This window comes from Rattus rattus, chromosome 10, assembly GCF_011064425.1.
Source record: "Rattus rattus isolate New Zealand chromosome 10, Rrattus_CSIRO_v1, whole genome shotgun sequence".
Taxonomy (NCBI): domain Eukaryota; kingdom Metazoa; phylum Chordata; class Mammalia; order Rodentia; family Muridae; genus Rattus; species Rattus rattus.
In genome coordinates, this window is record NC_046163.1 from 51745228 (window position 1) to 51764597 (window position 19370).

The 19370-nt window shown below is 44.9% G+C and overlaps 1 protein-coding gene across 1 annotated transcript; it reads right to left on the reverse strand.

Annotated features, from left to right (window-relative positions):
• Positions 1-527: 527 nt before the first annotated feature.
• On the reverse strand, positions 528-2530 carry Dusp23 (dual specificity phosphatase 23). The gene is made up of 2 exons (XM_032914979.1): positions 2142-2530; positions 528-1392 (listed from the first exon to the last, which is right to left on the reverse strand). The coding sequence occupies exons 1-2, from the start codon at positions 2406-2408 to the stop codon at positions 1207-1209; spliced, it is 453 nt and encodes a 150-aa protein (XP_032770870.1). The 5' UTR covers positions 2409-2530; the 3' UTR covers positions 528-1206.
• Positions 2531-19370: the final 16840 nt, after the last annotated feature.

A 19370-nucleotide genomic window follows, 5' to 3' on the forward strand; every position in this document is an offset into this window, starting at 1 on the left:
GCCCCTGAGAACAGGAGTCTTGGCTCACGCTGCTGAGTTGGCGCCATGTCTAACAGCACCTGGTTCACACAGGCACACAGCGTATACCTCAGGGTGAATTCTCCCGTATTCGGTTCAGCCTGCTATGGCAGAGGATAGGGCACGAGTTCAGACTGCCAGCATGGAAAAAAGAATCCACTGGGCTCAAGTACGGCATTTATCTCATCTCTCAGAAAGTCCAAAGTGTGGTGTTCATGGCAGGACGGAGTCCAGCAGGGGAGAAGTGAGGATAACACCTAGGAAACAAGACCAAGATTCATAGTCCCAGAGTTATTTATTTGATTACTTAATATCCACCCTGTAACTGCCAAGATGCAGTCCCAGCATTCCTTGGTCTGAGGCTGGGGAGGACATAGGGATCTGAGGTAACAGGTGAGCTGAGCGCATCTGAGGCTGGTAAGAGGTGACCAGCCTGGAGAGAAGGGGGGAGGGGGAGGGGGAGGGGGAGAAGGAGGGAGGAGGGGAGGGAAAGGAAAGAAAGAGGGAAGGAGGAGAGAGAGGGAGGGGGATGGGAAGAGGGGGAGGGAGGAGAGATAGACAGACAATACAGAGACTTCATCTGTGAGCAGGATATGCCGGTCTTCTGTACCCTGAGAGGAACAGAGGTGACTCAGGTAGGACAGAGGACCCTACGTAAAGGGTGATATCAACAGGGTACTGCCAGTGTGGGTGTGCAGAGCCCCGAGGCTGCCCTGAGGGATCTCTTTCACTGACCAGTTCTCCTCTATCACATCCGGTCAGGGAACAGCACCTAGAATCCCATCCTCTTTGAGGAGACAAAAGGTGTGTGCTGCAGTCCTGGCCCATCCTTTTGTTTCCTAGAACTGTTGACCGTAGGCCTTTCTGAAGTCTAGCCACCTTATCCAAAGAACGGAAGTGTCCTCCGTCTTGTCCACAGCACAGGGCTACAGGAAGCTGATGCACTGGAGTGCCGTGTAAACGCTATGCAGTGGTAATGAGCTCTTATTAGTTACCACTTCATTTTCACGGGCTCTCAGCCATCCTGCCAGCCAGGATTTTATGGCTTTGGGGTTGGGCCTCTTTTGTCCAATAGGAGCCAGAGGGCGCTGAAGGAGGTAGTACTTTTTTAGTCCATTTCCCTTCCACCCCGCCACATTTGTTATAAGCAGCAGGAGTCGGGGAGGGGGAAGGGGGCTGCCGAACCCCTCATTTTGTTCTCTGGTAGAACTGGAAGACGGCCTTCTCTTGTTCATACGTCTCGATGGATCCCGGTCGCAGGCGCCGAATCTCAGCAATGGCTTCTCCTGCGGCCAAACCCCGCTCCTTCACCAGGTAGCAGGCCAGCATGGTGCCAGTGCGGCCAAAGCCTAGAGCACAGTGCACTCCAACAGCCTGTGAAGTGGAGACCGATAGAGTGGAGTCCAATGCCCTTCCCAACACTCTCCTGTCCCCGCCCCACACATCACAGGCCCTCGCGGGACAAGAAGTGACATTAAAGCTGTGGCGGGCTGTGGCGGGCTGTCCTTGCTTCTGGTGACCAGGAGGCCTCTGAAATGGCTGATTCCAAGTTGGGCTCTCAGCCTGTACCTCCTGGCCTCTAACCTGTGCTGTCCTGTACAGTACATCCAGTCACTTGTGGTGCCACTTTTCCTGATGCTGAGATGAGGTGGAAAATACTTACCAGGCTCTGAAGATGCGGCATGAGCAAGACTGGAAAGGCCTCATTAATAATTTGTTTCATATTGATTCTATGTTGAAATAGTATTTTTGACTTACTGGATTAGTACAAAATTAACGTCACCTGCTTCTTTTTCACATTTTTTTTAAACGTAGCTGCTAGTAAAATTTAAAATTACAAGCGTTTCTGTATGACATATGGACCTCTAGTAAATGGGTTTTGAACCGCTTCCATCTGACTTCAGCGCTCTCCCGACTCCTGGAAGTATTTCGCTTGACAGTACTTAATTTAGTTACTTGGCACCACCTCCCCTCCTAGCAGCATAGTTGACTCTAGTCAGGGGGATGGGTCCCTCTAGCTCCCACTCCACCCTCCCCCACTCCTTTCGGACTCCAGCTCCCGGCCCCGCCCACTCATTCCTTCCAGGCCCCGCCCTCTCGCTTGAGCTCACGAACGCTCTGACCTCTCCCCGGGCATTGGCCTCGTCCACGATCTTCACAAATTGGTCGATCTGTTCGGGGGCCGGCGGGCAAAAGTCGGGGATGCGCAGTCGGTGCAGCGTGAGGCCGGGACAGCTGTCACTGTGAGGGGGCCCGCGCTCCGTCAGGGACACCAAGTGTCGCACACCCAGGTCCAGCAGGAACTGGTAGTGCGCGGGCAGCCGCGGTAACGCCAGCCCAGCCAGCCGTCCCGGGAGCACCCAGGAGAAGTTGGGGGGCTGCACGCCCATCGTGGGGGGAGGGTACCCGGAGCGAGGCTGGCCTTTCCTACGCCCTGCGATCCGGTCACCCGCTGGGGCTGGGTTCCGCCCCTGCTCAGCACTTGTCCTAGCGGTTCACGCAGTCTCTCGGACCCGCCCCCGTGACGCTCCTCCTCACCCAGGGTTGGCTGAACAGCGGGGGCGGGGCTAAGAGGGCTCTTAGGGCTTGCAGAGAAGCCCTACAGCCCAACGGATGCGGAGCAGGGCACTCGTTGATAGGCTGGGTATTCGACAACAAGCGTGTTTATTGCAGCCGGGAGCAAATACACTAAGGAAACCAGGAACAAATTAATTGCTCCTGTAGAGAAAACAGCCCAGGGCTGGGCTCTGCTGCGCCCTGGTGGTGCGTTGTAGTTACTGCATGAAGGGCCAGGAGTGTAAGGGCCTGGTCTCCTCTTCACAGTTTTTGCACTAGGGTTTAAATAGTAGTAGACGGATCTACTTCTGCCTGGGCGCGGGTGTGGGTGGGTAATCTCTCCTCTGACCAAACAGTCACAATGGTGTCTTCTTGAGTTCTTGTAGTAATAGGGAACTACTATGTCCTAGACAATAGGAAATTTCATTTTCCTATTGCTGGGACTGTTAAAGGGAGGAGAGCATGTGGCACCGGAAATGGTACTCACAGTAAAGTAGTAATTACAATCAACAACGTAAGAGTTAACAATATTTGAGCATTTGCTTTGTGTTAGGTGTTCGTGGGAGCACTTTTTATAAATGTTAATTGTTATAAGATAGATGATCACAATAACCCCATTTTAGTCACTGAGGAAGCTAAGCAAGATACCGTTCTCCAGAATCTATCTCTCTCTTTTTAAAAGATTTATTTATTTCATGTATATGAGTACTGCGTAGCTGTCTTCAGACAGCTGTATCAGATCCCATTACAGATGGTTGGGAGCCACCATGGAATTGCTGAGAATTGAACTCAGGACCTCTGGAAGAGCAGCCAGTGCTTTTAACTGCTGATCTGTTTGCTCCACATCCCCCCCCCTTTAATAGCACACTTCCCTGCAGTCAACCAGGAAATGATATTCTTTTCACACAGCCATCTTCACACTCTTCCACACATTGTGGAGTTTAAAACCCTGGGTACTTTTTTAACCAGGAGTTTAAAGAAGTTGGTTCCTATGGCCAGGAACATACTCATCTAAGCCTACAACACGTGTGCTACATTAGTAAGAGAAGCAAAGAGGTCCAGTCCCTACCACCCAAGTCTACCTTTGGGGTCCTGGCATGAGGATTAGGCTTAAGGAGAAGGTAAGAGTTAGGCATAACAGCATTCCTGGTCAAGGTGTGGTCCCCCATCCCCCCATCATCCTAGCCTGGTTTTTAGCCTCTCATATAATGAGAGAAGTCTTCAGAACATGTGAAATCTCTCTCTGGGAGACAAGTTCCCCATCTCTCAAACACCAGGCTCCCAGTCTTTTCCTTTCCCAGCATGAGACTCCCGGGGAGATTCCAGGATCTTGGAGTCCATTGCTTCAGCAACTGGACAGCCAGCTGGAGGGAGGGGCACACATGTCTCTAGAAAACCTTCATTCCTGCCTATGTGTCTTCCTACCCCTCAGTACACAAAGTTATCCTATGGCCTCAGCAAAATGGAAGGGTTTCTCCCTTCCAAGGTGGACAGCCTGTTCTGGCTCAGTAGGAAAGCGCCTTGACTGCAGACAGGTACCCTTCCAGGTTCCAGGAGCTGCAGATCTTCCTTTCCACCAGTGTCCTGACGAGAGCCTTCCTGGCTCATAGCACCACTTCCCCCACAGCTCTCCGCCTTCCTAGCCATTCAGTTCATTCCTTTTCCTCCTGAGCTGTGTGGCCTGAGAGCCCATTCAGCTTCTCCCAGTTGAGGTTCTCCATGGTATCTGGCTGAGCTGTCTCTGGAAGTAACATTTCCAGGAAGTCCTTACGAGCAGATCACTTCCTGGGTTCCTTGCCTCCTCTATCCGTCTTCCACGTGTCGGGGAAGAACTTCCGCCATTTCCGCTCGCCCAGCCTTGCGATCCAGCTCCAAGCCTGTCTTCTCCAGTGAAGAAACAACTTTGGGGAAGCAGATTCTTCTGTCTTTTGCTTCCAGTGTGCTCTCTCTCCTGTGGGTCTCTGCGAGGCTAAAAGCACATTCAGGATCCCTACCCAGACTTGACTATGGAAAGACCACTTGGCGCCTCGTGAAGATTTGCTCTCCCTTGTCTGCTCCTCCGTCCTCTCCCAGAGAGGGCTCAGGGTCCATGACTGAGCTGTGTCCCATTGTGGATGTCTCCTTTAATTTTCTATCTCAGCTGAGGGTTTCTGTAAGAAAGCCACTGCTGGGCTTCTGGCTGGGCTTCCGGCAACCTCGGCAGTCCTTACACCATACCGATGGGACCGTTCTTGTCTGTCCAGAGCTATCTGGGCCTCAGGAGGGTTTAGGCTCTGTGGACTCTGATCTCCCACTGTGGAAGGTACTTTGTTGAGCCAGAGTTTCCTGTTCTCATTAGAACTAGGGCTCATTTGTTGAATCTTTTATTTTTACTGGAGCCTGAACATGGTGTTCAAAAATGTTAAGTAGATAGAAAAATAATTAAAGGGAATGCATTGGCAAGACATACCCCAAGACATCGGGAGTCTCCAGGGTGTTTGTGGGTTCTTCAATTGCATAGGGGCTGTGTTGAATATTATGTACAACTTCTTAGAGAGCTTCATTTTTTATTGTAATATAATTCATACACCAAAACATGCAATGAATACACTTCGGTGGATTTCTACATGTGTGTACACACACATACAATACACACACAACACACTCAAACACACTCACTCACAGGCACTCACACACACACCACACTCACACACACACCACACTCACACACACACCACAAACACACACACTCACACAACACACAGCATACTTACATACACACACTCACAACACACTTATACACACACATTCACACACACACACTCTCACACACACTCACACACACAACACACTCATACACACACATTCACACACACACTCAGTCATACACACACAACACACATACACTCACACACACTCACACACAAACACACATACACTCACACACACTCACACATACACTCACACACACACTCACACACACTCACACACACATACACTCACACACACACTCACACACACACACACATACACACACACACACTCACACACACACACACACACACATACACACACACATACACACACACACACACACACACACACTCACACACGCACACACAGGCACACCCCCACCCCCACCAATTAAAGTAGATAAGGAACATTATCCCATACTGTTTACTTGTTCAGTTTATGCTTTTATTTTTCTGAAAGGCTTAAAATTTTTTTTTAGAAAACAATTTCATACAGAGTTTTGTGATCATGTTTGCCCCTTTGTTACCCTCTCATCTCCCTCCTGCAAACCTCCCTCTTTCCTGTCTCTCCTTTTAAGGAAGTGATTATCTATCTAATTACTATTTTTGCAAAAAGGGCAGGTTTTTTGGTCTTTATTGGACACGGGCCCTGTTGCATGCCCTGTGTTGATAGATAGTATGTGTATGTGTGTGTATATGGGTATGTGTGTGCAGACAGACATGTTTTTGGGGAACAATAAGATTTAATAACTTCCCCAACTTTAATGAATTTATGATATACTTGGGGGGATTTAGACACAGATATAATTATTCCCAGAATATGTGATAAAGTACTAAACTTCTCATCAAAGCCATTGACAGTGTCTGACAATCAGATAATATACAGTCAGAAGCTAATTGTGCAATAAAAGTAACAACCATGAAAGAAGTTAGTAGGGGCAAGAGAATCTGGGGCTCGAACCACAAGATGTTTCTAAAGGCAGACTCTTCCTTTTCCATCGATTTCTCTGTTTAGTCAGAAGCTCAACACAATAGTTTTAACACATCCTAACTATACCTTCTCTCATCAATGATAATATTTCGACATAATTCTTTTTGTGTGCATGTGTGCGTGTGTGTGTGTGCAGGCATGTGATGTGTGCATATTTGTGTGTGTGTGTGTGTTTGTGTGTGTGTGTGTGTGTGTAGGCCTGTCTTTGTTATTTTTCTACTGCTATGCTAAGACATCATGAACAAGATGACTTATAAAATGAAACTAATTCAGTGGTTACAGAGGGTCAGAGTTCATGACTATCATGTAGGCATGGCATTGGAGTAGTAGCAGAAAACTTACATCTCACTCCATTAGCATGAGATCCCCCCACCTCTCTCTCTCTCTCTCTCTCTCACACACACACACACACACACACACACACACCACAAACACACACATACACAGAGACTAGGAGAGACTGGGAATGGCATGAGCTTTTCAATCCTCAAAGCCATCACTCAGTAACACACCTCTTCCTACAAGGCCACACCTCCTAAATCCTCCCCAAACAGTTCTACCAACTGTGTACCAAGCATTCAAACATATGAGCATCTGGGGCCATTCTCATTGAAACTACCCCTAGGCCTTAGTCTCTTGATTGACAAGAGGTGAAGGTAGACCCAGACATTTCCTTCCTTCAGCTAGGTCCCTGTGTCCCATCAAAGCAGAGGGTCACTTGAATTGCAAAACAATCTTTCTGTGTCTGACATGTTCTGAGTTTCTTATGGGTTAACAAACTTTATACCAGGACTCAACCATCTGGAAATTGGACCTATGAAGAAAAGGCTGTGTGGAAGGCAACCTCCAAGATGCCTCCCATGGCATCTCATGTCTTGGACAGTTCTTTTCTACAATGTTAGTGCCAGTGTTTTGTAGCCAGGAGGCTGTTGTTGGAATGGTAGTGTAAAACTTCCTAGGTTTGGTCTTCTTTGGGAAGATTCGTCGTGGGAGATCTTGCGGGGAGGTCAGTTGCCACGTCATAAGGATGTGGGGAGATGTCTGTGAAGAGAACCAAAAGCCCCTCACTTGCAGTCACGCTCATGAGTTAACCATTCAAGAAGTGGGTCCCTCCAGCTCCACTCAAGATTTTAGGTGACTTGTACAACATCTGGATAATATAATCTCATGGATTGCCTGGCTCAGCACCATCTAGCCAATCCCGTCCTGAATTCCTTACATGCCGATGCCAAGTCAATTAATAGTTATTGTGTAATCAAAATATTGAGGGAATTTATTGTGTAGTGACAGGAAATTACTATAGATGAAAGTATTATTTGAAAGAAAGAAGAAGATGAATTGCCAGTAAACGCAAGGATGAAAATAAAAACAAAGGGGGAAAGGCACACCCAAAAGCAATTGTGTTATGAGTGGGTTTTGTGAGAGGTTAATGCAAAATTTTCACTTCTGGTGAACTTCATGTAGAGTAGCCAACTAGAGTAGTTTGGGTGAGTGTGTGTATGTGTGTGTGTGTATGTGTGTGTGTATGTATAGTGTGTGGGTGTGTGTGTGTGTGTGTGTGTGTGTGTGTGTGTGTGTATGTGTGTGTGTGTATGGTGTGTGGGTGTGTATGTGTGTGTGTTTTGTGTGTGTGTATGTGTGTGTGTTTGTGTGTGTGTGTTTGAGGTGTGTGTTTGTGTGTGTGTGTATGTATGTATGTGTGTGTGTTGTGTGTGTGTATGTGTGTGTTGTGTGTGTGTGTGTGTATTTGTGTGTGTGTATGTGTGTGTGTGTATGTATAGTGTGTGGGTGTGTATGTGTGTGTGTTTGTGTGTGTGTATGCGTGTGTGTATGTGTGTGTGTGTATAGTGTGTGTGTGTGTGTTTGTGGTGTTGGAGGTAAAGGTTTATTGGGTATTTGGACAGTTAGGGATGAGGTATAAATTACTTTACCACCAGCCATGAACAAGATGCGAACAATCACAATGCATTTGATCTTAACCAGACACGGTCCCTATAAACTAATGCTGACCCTGTCCTGAAATCCACCGGCTGTGTGTCATCTGGGATGTAGAGGTCTGCAGTGGTCTGGGTGTGGCCAGATCACCTTGGACATTTTAATACAGGTCTTTCCACCAGATGGCACTGACAGCTTTTCCTTGCTTCTTTCTCTCTTTTTTGTCTTACTGAAAATGTATGATTTGTATACGGCTGCAGAACGTTCCCCAGCCGAAACCTCACCATTTGTTAGTTGATCTCTTGTACCTTTGCATTCAAGATGTTTATAATTATATTTCCTTTTTAGATCATTCCAAGGGCTTTAAGTTGGGATGTTGGGGGGTGCGGGGGGGGGATACGGTTTTAGATCAGATGTTATTGTGTGAGTCAGAGGTAAGGAAGTTGATGGGAGAATCAGGCTTTAATGTCCATACAGCTATTCAAAAAGGCATGTAAAGGCAGAAGGAAGAGGGAACACCCAGATAACAGCCACTTTTGCTACAGAAGTCATCTTGGTGGGTTCTCCTGCATTTGCTTTCAGTGTGCTTGGAGTTCAGATGCAAAACAGCCCAGCTGGCATTTTGATGCAAGCTTGTTGAGATCCCAGTCTCCACTGGGAGTGCAGCTAAACCTTGTAACTGGAAGTCTAATCTACAGCGCTGTGACCCAATCAACATTTCTTTAGCAATTAAGTTTGTGGAAAACTTCCAGATTCTCTTCTTACTTATTTCACTAATTATTAATATTCTGGCTACCACAGTGTTAGTAGCTCCTAAATTGCTGTGCTGTTTCTTGTCTCTTCACTTTAAGCCTTTTAATTTCCAAAGCGGCGACCACACCGATGCATTTTGCTTTTAATTTGAAATTCAACAAATATAGTCAATCTATGAATATAGTCAGTCTCACACAGCCAACATGTGATTGCCCTGGGGCTTCCGAAAGTCGTCCTCCTCACCAGGCTCTTTCCTATTAGGCTTCTCCTTCCCATGAGTGCTTCTCCTTTCTCTCAGTGCTTCTCCAGCTCCGACCCACCACTGACATCACATGGTACTTGTGAGAAATTTAGCCTCTCAGACTCCACCAATGCAGCATTTGTCAGTATCACCTCTCTAGAGCTGAGAAAGCACTGAGCAGGTTTGTGGGCAGAGGAGGCAAACAGCAGCAGGGGAGAGGGGAGGGGGGAGGGCGCACACTGACACTTAGAGGAGTCTAACTGGCCTGGATGGGCGCCCAGGGCCAATTAGAAACACCTAACAGCCCGAGTTAGAACAATCTATTGGCTGTAGGTACAAGTTAGAAAGAGATCCAAGAAAAATATGCTTAAATGTACATGTGTTTTTCCTGTTTTTGTTCCAAGGAAGGGCTTGGTTCCTAGATTTCCTTTCTGGGGGAATTCTTGAAACATCACTCTCTGCCCTCTTCCCTTTTTAACTGTATTCCAGGCATGGCAGAAGCTACTCTGGTTGCAATCCAATTGACAAGCGCCCTGCTTCCCCACACTATGAAGGAAAGAGAGAGGGAGCCAGGGGCAACTTAGCACATCACACCATCTTTCCTGTTCCACGGTAGATCTTCTCATCCAAACTCCGTCTTCTTAGACCCTCCTTAGGAATCATCACGTCTGTGGGCCTCTGGAATGGCCTCATCTAGTCTGACTACAAATTTCTCTTTGCGATGACCTCATAGAATTTAGATCTTGACTTGTCCAGTACTCTCTTAGTTGTATTGCCTTCTGAGACCCCCTCATATACTTGGTGATTGACCCATGAGCTCTGCAGGCTGAGGTTCTAGTTTTTTCTCTTCAACGTCATCTCATAGCATCCTATTGTAACATTCCTGTCACCCAGCAATGCATGGGTTCTCAGAGAAGCAGGGTGCTCCTTCCTGCTTTGCCTAACTGTGCCCTGCACCTGTCTCCCCCACCCCTTTTTAGGTTGCAACAGAACTGCGTCTCTCTCAACGTTCAGTCTGGAGGCAAAGCAAGTGTCCCAGGAAGGCTTCTTTACCACTCAGGGCTTACACACTGTTCTGAGCTTCTATGTATCTCTACAGATCTGTGGGTGGAGAGCATGTCTAGCATGTGCAAGGTCCTGGGTTCAAACCTAGCCCTACAAAGAATTTTATGATACATTTAGACCATTTAAGACTTTAGATAATACACTGTACAAGTAAGTATTGTAAAAGAATTAAGGTGGGGTTGGGGCTTTAGCTCAGTGGTAGAGCACTTGCCTAGCATAAGCGCAAGGCCCTGGGTTCAATCCCAGCTCGAAAAAAAAAAAAAAAAAAAAAAAAAAAAAAGAAAAGAAAGAAAAAGAATTAAGGTGCATTTTTATAAGAAAAACAGACAAGGCAAGAGGAGCCAGGCTATGCAGCCCAGGCATGGAGGAAAGCATTGTAAGGAGTTTGAGGTTTATATATCTGTTGGGTGGGCTACTCAGCAAAGGTCACAGATGAGCTTGGCCTGTAGGGCTCAAGTGAGATGCTCTCAAAACCATTGCCTGCAAAGGATCCCACTGTAAATTTCAAGGCCTTCTGGGAAATTCCCACCAATTTTCTCAGCCTGCAGTACTGATGTGAGGAGTCTCAAGAAATTGACTTGGATGCTATGAACCTGTCATCTTTCTATTTGCTGGCCTCTGGAAAATAATATTCACCTTTCTTTTCTTCTACATCTCAGATGAGCCTCTCTAGGGAGGGAAGAGGACATCTGGAATGTCCTCAGCATCACCTCTATGTCAGAGAGGCCCTAGGAATAAATGACTCTGATGGTTCAATTTCTAAGAGACTTTCCCAAAGCACCACATTTTGGTAGCCACCTTTCTCCCATTCTCTATATGATGTACATATAAAACTCCCCCCTTACTGCGCTCCCTCTGCCTGCGATTCTGCATACATTTCTCCCTCTGGCTCCTTGAAGGTTTAATGAGCTCGCTTCTCCACTTTTTAGAGCAAGGATTCCAAGCACTGGTTTGATGACACCCTGGAGTGTCTTCATTTATCTCAGGGGGTGCCTTGAAATTCACAAAACAAGATTAATTTAAATTCATTTTCGTTTAAAAAAGTAAACAGACATTATATAGTAATTACAGGTACAAGTGTGTGTGTGTTGAAATCAAACTAATAAATGCTTGCCTTAGAGAGAAATCAAGAGGATGGGGGGGGTAGGGTTGCAAGAGATTATAAAGGTAGTTTAGTCTGCTTGTTTTCTAAAACACCCCTTTATCTTATTTCCAGGTTGACTGAAATTAATCATGTTGTTGTGTTGGAAGTGAGGGATGGTAGGGACAAAAGCTCCTAGGACCACGGTTGATTTTCTGTGCCTTCCATAGGCCGTGGCATACAGCAGGCCCTCAGGAATCATATTTCGATTGACTGTTGGATTGGGATACAGTGTAATGGGTGAGGAGGATGTATGTCTCAAGATAGACACAACTCTGGGGGATTGGCAGCCATCTTCAATGTAATGGGGTTATGGGGACATGCATTGTTACAAACATGCTGTAAGATGAAGCCAAAGAGAAAAAATAAGAATTCCATCCCTCAGGGCTTATGTGTCAGTCAACAGTGCGTGGGTGGTGGTGGTGGTGGTGGTGGTGGTGGTGGCGTCTAATAAGTTACAGAGAACTTGGCAGGTTAAGATATGAATCCTATGAGGTCACCAGGGGTACATAAAGAAATATAGACAGCTGTAGAGCTGGTGAATGAATTAGCAATCCTATTCTTGGAGAATACAGAGTCCCACACAATTGAGAAGAGGCTGTCTGGCTGAGACGCTCTCAGTGTTAGGTGACTGGCCAGAGGCTTCAGTAATCGTCTATTAGCAATTTGTGCAATTCATCAAAAAGTAGGGTAAATTACTGTCAACATGTATGAGTGTTAGTGACTTATTCCTGCAAGTAGAGACACAGGAAGGCTACAGACACAAGAAGGAACTCCGAATTCTGCATGAGCCTAGTATCTTTGAATTAATAGAGTTGGTATTGTTTTCAAATCCTGATGCACCACTTAAAGACTATATTACCTGAAATAAAGGCTTTTTGCCTTTGAGCTTATCTGTGTAAAGGGGAAATTATCATAACACTCTACCTCAACAACTGTGAAGATTGAATAAGTTACTACATAAAGTACTTGGAACAACTCTTGATACCATGAGAATTCAGTGAGCACTGGCTCTCCTCCTCCTCCTCTTCCTTCTCATTCTCCTTATTGTTATCATTGTCGTCATCATCATCACCACCATCACCACTACCACAACAGTAGGCTTCACATTGGAAAGACTAATAGATTAAAAATATAGAAAGGATCAGTGGCCCCCTCTAGTCCCAAAGAATAAGCTCAGGAACGCCTTCCGTTGTTTCCTAGATTGGAGTAAGGGCATCATCTGCTGGAACTGGGAACACAGGCAGAAGGTTAATTGCATAACAAGCAAGCGAACAAACAGAACAAAAAGCCACTATGTACAAATTGAGTTCTCAGAGAATCCCCTTGTTACATTCGGATGGAATAATCTGCTGCATGGGGGAAAATGCAAACACACATGAGTTATTAAAATCATACTTGGTAGCAAGAGGAAAATTGTGTCTTTGGGCACGGTTTTTTATGGCTTCCCAATCCTTGAAAGCAAGACACCATTAATCAAATGTATTCATCATTATCCACTACTGCTGATAAAACAATCCCAACTTGCTCTCGACACAATGATCGATAGGAAGAGAAAGTTTGAGGCCATTAAATAAAAAAAACACATTCCGGATTCTCTTTATTTTAATGAAAACGAAATATACCTATATCTTCACATGGGAAGACAAATCAAGTCTAACATCTGATCACAGCCAAACTCAAATACTGGTTTTGAAATTCCAATAATTCTATTCAGTTCTTTCTCTCCTCTTCAAATACTGAGGGGCTGCCATCAGATGATCATTCAGATGTTCAAACAGTGATTTAGGATGAAAAATTAGTGAATTCATCGAGAATTTATTTCTTGAGTTGGTAACAAACACACAATGAATGAGCCAGACTTCTTTGTTTGAAATTCTTGATGCTGGAAATATCGTCAGTCATAAAATACATTGAATTCATAAGAGCATGGGAAGATGGTAGTTAATGGTTGATGTTGGTGTAAGTCTTTTGTTCTAAGACTGTACATGGGAACAGTCTTAGCTTTTCTGGCCCTTGTGTTTCTAACATCTGTGTGTCTTCAATTCAGTTAAACAAATGCAGCCGATATGCACAGGCGAGCAAGCTGTTGGCTTAACTGCTTGAGTGGAAATCCAGGAAAAAGCATGAAACTTAGGTTTTGCCACTACAATGGATTGTTGCTGTAGTGACTCCAACAGAACATACCCTCTGCTATTCACCCTCTTTTATACCACACGGGTTCTGGGTTCATCCGTGGGATGTATTTTGGCTAAGGTGACATCAACAAATGAGGTGGAAGCAGAGGTCAGGTAAATGTGCACACTGGGACGCAGCATCTCAGCAACCTGAGACCACTGTGTCACAGATCAGTCTAGAACTAAAGACCACGTTACAGTGTGGAGAGACCAGCCAAGATTAATCTCCAGGGACTTCCCAGATAGAAGCAGTTCCAGGAGAGATCCCAGCCAGGCATGACCAGCAGAAGAGTGACTTAGCTCATAGAATCATGACAAATGAATGGTTGTTAAGTTACTGAGTGTGTGTGTGTGTGTGTGTGTGTGTGTGTGTGTGTGTGTGTTTACCATGTGCAAGTTGGTGCCTCCAAAGCCAGAGGGGGAAATGGACCTTTGCATCTGAAGTCACAGGGGATTTCAAGGTACTTGATTTGAGTGCTGGGAATCCCCACAGGTCCTTGGCAAGGACAGCAAGTACTCTTAACTGTGGGCCAATCTCTCTATAGCACGTGGTGTATATTTTTCTTACATAGAAATATAAACCATATAAAACAGTGCCTGGAAGTAGTGTGTTGCCCTAACAAAAGTCACATAACCTCTCCTTTAGGACTGAGTGGTTGGCAGAGGCTTTGGGGGAGCAAGTGGGGGTGTTAGAGGGACCTGATGATATGACAGAGGATTGCTAGTAGAGGTTGATAAAGGGCAAATCCCATTATGTTGTAGAGGAAAGGCCTGTAACACTGCCACATCCGGGAATGTGGGAGACAGAACGTGTATTCAGTCTACTGTGGATTCAACTTGAAGGGGGTTTTCACCTGGAATGCTGTAGGGGTCGAGCTGCCCTTACACGGTTACATATAATAGGCTATGTACATGTCATTGGAAGACAGAGATGAAGTGAGGAAAGAACTCAGTTTCTAGGAAGAACTTAAAGCAAATATGATGGGTCCAGGGGATACCAGATTGGGGAATGAAACTTTCATAATTTTAGCATCTTTATCTGGCAACAGATTCTTTAAAGACGATCTTGGACACAGTCAAAACTGCAGGTATAACAACAAAATTTAAGTCCCTAGAATCATTTAAAGTGATGCCTAAGGGAGGGGGAAGCCCTCTAAGAACTTAAGGGCATTTCCTTACAGCACCTTAATAGTTGACAAAGTGGAGGCCTGTCTTAAAAAATGGTTGCTGGGATCGCTTTTCTCTAATGTACTTGACTATAACTTGAGATGCAGGAAGTCATAAAAATTTTAAGAGAATCGGATTCATTTAGACTAAATAGTGCATGGGAGATTCAAAATTAGAGGAGACAAGAACTCAGGAAAATCATTTAGCTACCAACACAGGGGGCTTTTATTTGTGAAAAAGCCATGTTAGAGAGCAGACCCAACCACGCCCAGAGAGTAAAACTGTACTCTTCTTTCGTGTGTGTGATTGGATTTCAGAATTGCTGTGGACCAGTGATGGGTATGTGGCTCTCTGCTGTTCCTTCACAATTGTGTGATGCAGATAACCTTTAGGTCAGGGGGGGGGAGAGAGAGAGAGAGAGAGAGAGAGAGAGAGAGAGAGAGAGAGAGAGAGAGAGAGAGAGAGAGAGCCCATGACCTTAATCTGTCTGATTCTTTCCCTGAGGACCTTTGAAATTATATGCACCCCAAAACTGGATCCATGCAGCTGTGCACACCAGTGTCACCAATGATACAGATTAGAATATATTCTTTGGATTCTGCTCTGGCTCAGATGGCATTAACTTTCTTTTTTTTTTTTTTTTTCTACAGTGGGTTCTGATGCCTCCCTCACAAAAATGGGTTTGGATGTACCCAAGACTTAAGTTTCTTAATAAAGAAAATAAATCTGTATAAAAAATGGGCCCATGCAAGGCCAATGGAAGAAAACTCAAATGCCTTACAGAATCATGAACTCTAATAATGCGATAATAAAAGTTTCTTGCCTTAAGCTACTGACTTTGGAGGATTTATTATGCCGTGACCTGCCACCGACACGGGAGCCCATTGCTAAGAATCGAGTTATATCTAATAAACTGGAGGATGCTGTTGACTTGCTTGAGTTAACGGAAACCCATGGATACTTTCTCCTGACAGCTTTGTGTAGAAGATGAAAGACCGATAGGACCCCAAGACAACACATTGCAGGCTTTTGGAGCTCTGTGTGAAGACCCTGAACAGTGGACCAGTCCTCAATCAGTGCGTGATGGAAAAGGACAAGAACACACTATGAAACAAGCAGACTTGGTTTGAGTTCTAATCCTATTGGTTAATTTTGGGCAAGTTACCCAATGCCTTATAGTCTTATAAAGAGGTGTTACACAGGATTAACTGGTGTACAAAAGTGTGCTTAGAAAGCCTAGTACATGTTAGCATGTTTCCTACATGTTGATTCCTATCTACTGTGTTCACATAATGTTTCTCTGAGGGACCAGTGGAATAGCAATGCCAGGCTCAGTGTAACAGGGGCCATGGTCTCAGAGACTTGCCAGCTAGCGCCTGGGACAGAGCAGTGGCTCTGAGTCGATCCACCTTTGTCACAGTGGGCACTGACTCTGCCTCTACAATTCTCTCCCTCTCATCTGTCAAAATAATTTGTCGTGGTCCCACTTCTCAGTAGTCTTGCTAAGGATTCTTCTTGTCCTTTAAGTGACTCATAAATATGAATTCTATTCAGAGGTAGAGTTGATGACATTGCCTGTTAATACATGTCTCTTTTATGAAGAAATAATCATAATCTCTTGGCCCTGGAGGTGACCAACCAGGAAAGGGAGTGAATTATCACTCAAATAGAATGATGTCAAAAGAACAAGCTAGAGGTCCTCTTAGGTGCCCTACCCTGGACATTTATGGAACTAGCTGTCAGAGGTACCATGGCCAGTTGGAAGAACTCTGGAAGGAAAATAATCCATTGTTTAGGTTCTTAAAATGTAGACAACCCCATGGGAATTGGGGTATTTTACCAGACTGCTCTTCACCCACCCAATGCACTTGCTGATTTTCTGGGTCATCTCGTCCACCAGTTGGGGTTATTCTTCTAAATGCAATATATAAATATATATACATACATACACATATATATGTATGTATATATACACACATATATATGTATTAATTTTTTAAATTTAAATTTGTTTGTTTGTCTGTCCAACTGACTCTTCTTCCTCTCCCTCCCTCTTTCTCCTCATCTCTCTCTCTCTCTCTCTCTCTCTCTCTCTCTCTCTTTCTCCGTGTGTGTGTGTGTGTTGTGTGTGTGTGTGTGTGTGTGTGTGTGTGTGTGTGTGTGTGCGCCGTCTGTCTGAGGATGCCATAAAAGGGTGTCTGATCTCTTGGAGCTGGAGTTACAGTTGGTCGTGAGCCACTTTCAGGGAACTGAATACCATCCCTCTGCCAGCGTCCCTCTCAGATTCATTTTGAGTCTCAGTTAGCCATTTTAATGAAAATGTATTTTCATACCCAATCCTCACAACAACTCCACACTGGAAATATTACTTCTCTTACTTTATAAGTGATTTTTGACTCAGAGACCTGGAAGTGAGTCTGTCTGACTTCAAGGGTTTTATCCATTACAGGAGTACAATAGACGGGAGCAGAGCAGTCTCAGAGCCTTTTACTCCAGGAATAACTGAATTGCTCTTTGGGCTAGGTAGCCTCTGTGGTTGAGCTCTGGATACTGTTGGTCACAAAGTACCTCCAAGGCTCATCACTGCCAGAGCTGCTCCAATTCGGGCTGTAGTCTTCTTAAAAAATATTATTATCTGCTAAACTCTCTTTCCTCTTGCTTTAATTTTTTTGGTGGTTGCTGCATAGTCCGTGGTGATCCTGAACTCTTGCTTTTTAAAAGGGATTCTGTTCCTTGCAGCATTCCGTGGGCTTTGCATTGAAATGCTTTCCATAAACAATAGCGCGGATTTTTTTCTGGACTTCATAAATTTTAGGACAAACACACTGGATTTAGGTACAACATTATGCCAGTGACCCTGTTCTTTATGATGTGTTAAGAAGTATTTTAGGAGCTCTAAGGTTGCATATAAATTGAATTTGTAATTTTTAGTCTTTATGTATGAAACGGCTAATGAATTGGTGGGGCGTCAGGGTTTGTCAGAAATGAGTTTCTGACACAAGCTGAATACTTGAGAAGAACAATGCACAAAGCTACAGACGGGTTGGAGGAAAACCTTCAAGGGCTTTTAATAGCAGGGAGACACTGTACCTCGCAGGCCTGAATGATCAAAGGGAGTAGGGGATTAGTGGAAATCAGAGAGCAGAACTATATTAAGAACATTGCCCGACACGAGCTATAGCCTTTAGTTAAGGAATGCAGCCAACCCATGGAGGCCTGGCAGGAAGGGAGCTGGAGGGACGGATACTCTAACCTTCTAGTTTCCTGTCCTCTAATCTCCTGCTGGTGCGTCCCCTCAGCAGGACTCCCCTAGAAGGGAGAGGGCAAGGGAACCTGTGGATGCATCTCATACAAGTCAGCCTCCGGAGGCCCAGAGTGATGTAAGAATGGTGGAGCAGCTATGGGGGTGACAGAGTGCAACATTCATTACGGCTGGGCTGCTAGATTACTATTCTTGTACACCATTTGAGCTGAGGCCACAAGAGTTTCTGGGAATGGTCTGGCAATAGATCAGATAACAATTCTAGTTATCCGTCTGGTCTTTGAAAAAACCAAACTGCGTTCCGACTCTGCTTCTTCCAGTTCTTTTGAAATTTGTATCTTAATGATTTGAAACAACTTGGACATGATCTAGCCGCATGCACCCCTATTATAAGAAGTATAAAAATAACCATTCTCTATGCTGGTGATATAATTTTATTGTCACTAACCAGAAATGGACCTTTTATCTTACTGGAAAATAGAATGGCTCGAATTCAGAATTCCTAAATTTAAAAACCATCATTTTTGGCAGATAGCATTTATGATTTAATTGGCTAATATCTAGTAATTATATCTGGTAAGCTAATTGTTTCAGCTATGTCACAGTACATTTTGCAACCCTTTTTTTCCTCTAATGTCTTTACTACAAAAGGATTTTACTTAAAAGTAGATTTTTTGAGGGGGGGCTTATTATTAACACATGTCTATTTTGGGGTTCTGAGGAATTAGTGAAATCTATTTCACATTTTTATTTAGCCACAAACCACACAGCATACACTCCTGTTCAATAAATGCTGGTCGAGTGAAGGAGTGAAAGAAAGAACCACACACCTTTGACTTTCTCTTTCTATACTCTTTAAAGGAAACCGCTTTTCGGGGGCCGGCTGAAGGCACACCTTAGTCGGGAAACCTCCACAGGGAAGCGGGCTGGCCAGCTGTTTGGGGCTTGTCTAGGAGACCCCCTTCTTCTTAAGGGAGGTGAACCTACCGCTTGCTTGCTTGATTCTTAAGAAGTGTGGGCTCTCCCTCACCAACAATATGGAGTATTCTTGTTCAGTTTTTAAAGTTAGATGTCTCTCCTGCCTCGTACCTACTGAAGCTCAGTGAGGGGTGGGGAAGCAGTTCTGATGGACAGCTGAAGGATGTGTTGTTGGTTCATCGATGTTAATCTGCATTGCCCTGGAGAGCTTGGCAATGGAAAGAGATGTTTCCTACTTGTGGTTCCCAACATGACAGAGCCAAGCGTGTGCATCCATGAAGCAGCTGAAATCGGCTGTTGAAACAGAATGGGTTTCATAATTTTTTTTTATTAAGACATTTTAAAATTAATCTA

Excerpts from the sequence above, each read along its gene's own strand:
- Dusp23 (XM_032914979.1), bottom strand. The coding sequence starts at position 2,408 with ATGGGCGTGCAGCCCCCCAACTTCTCCTGGGTGCTCCCGGGACGGCTG. Across the intron at positions 1,393-2,141 it reads AGGCCAATGCCCGGGGAGAG|GCTGTTGGAGTGCACTGTGC; the intron begins GTCAGAGCGTTC and ends TCCACTTCACAG.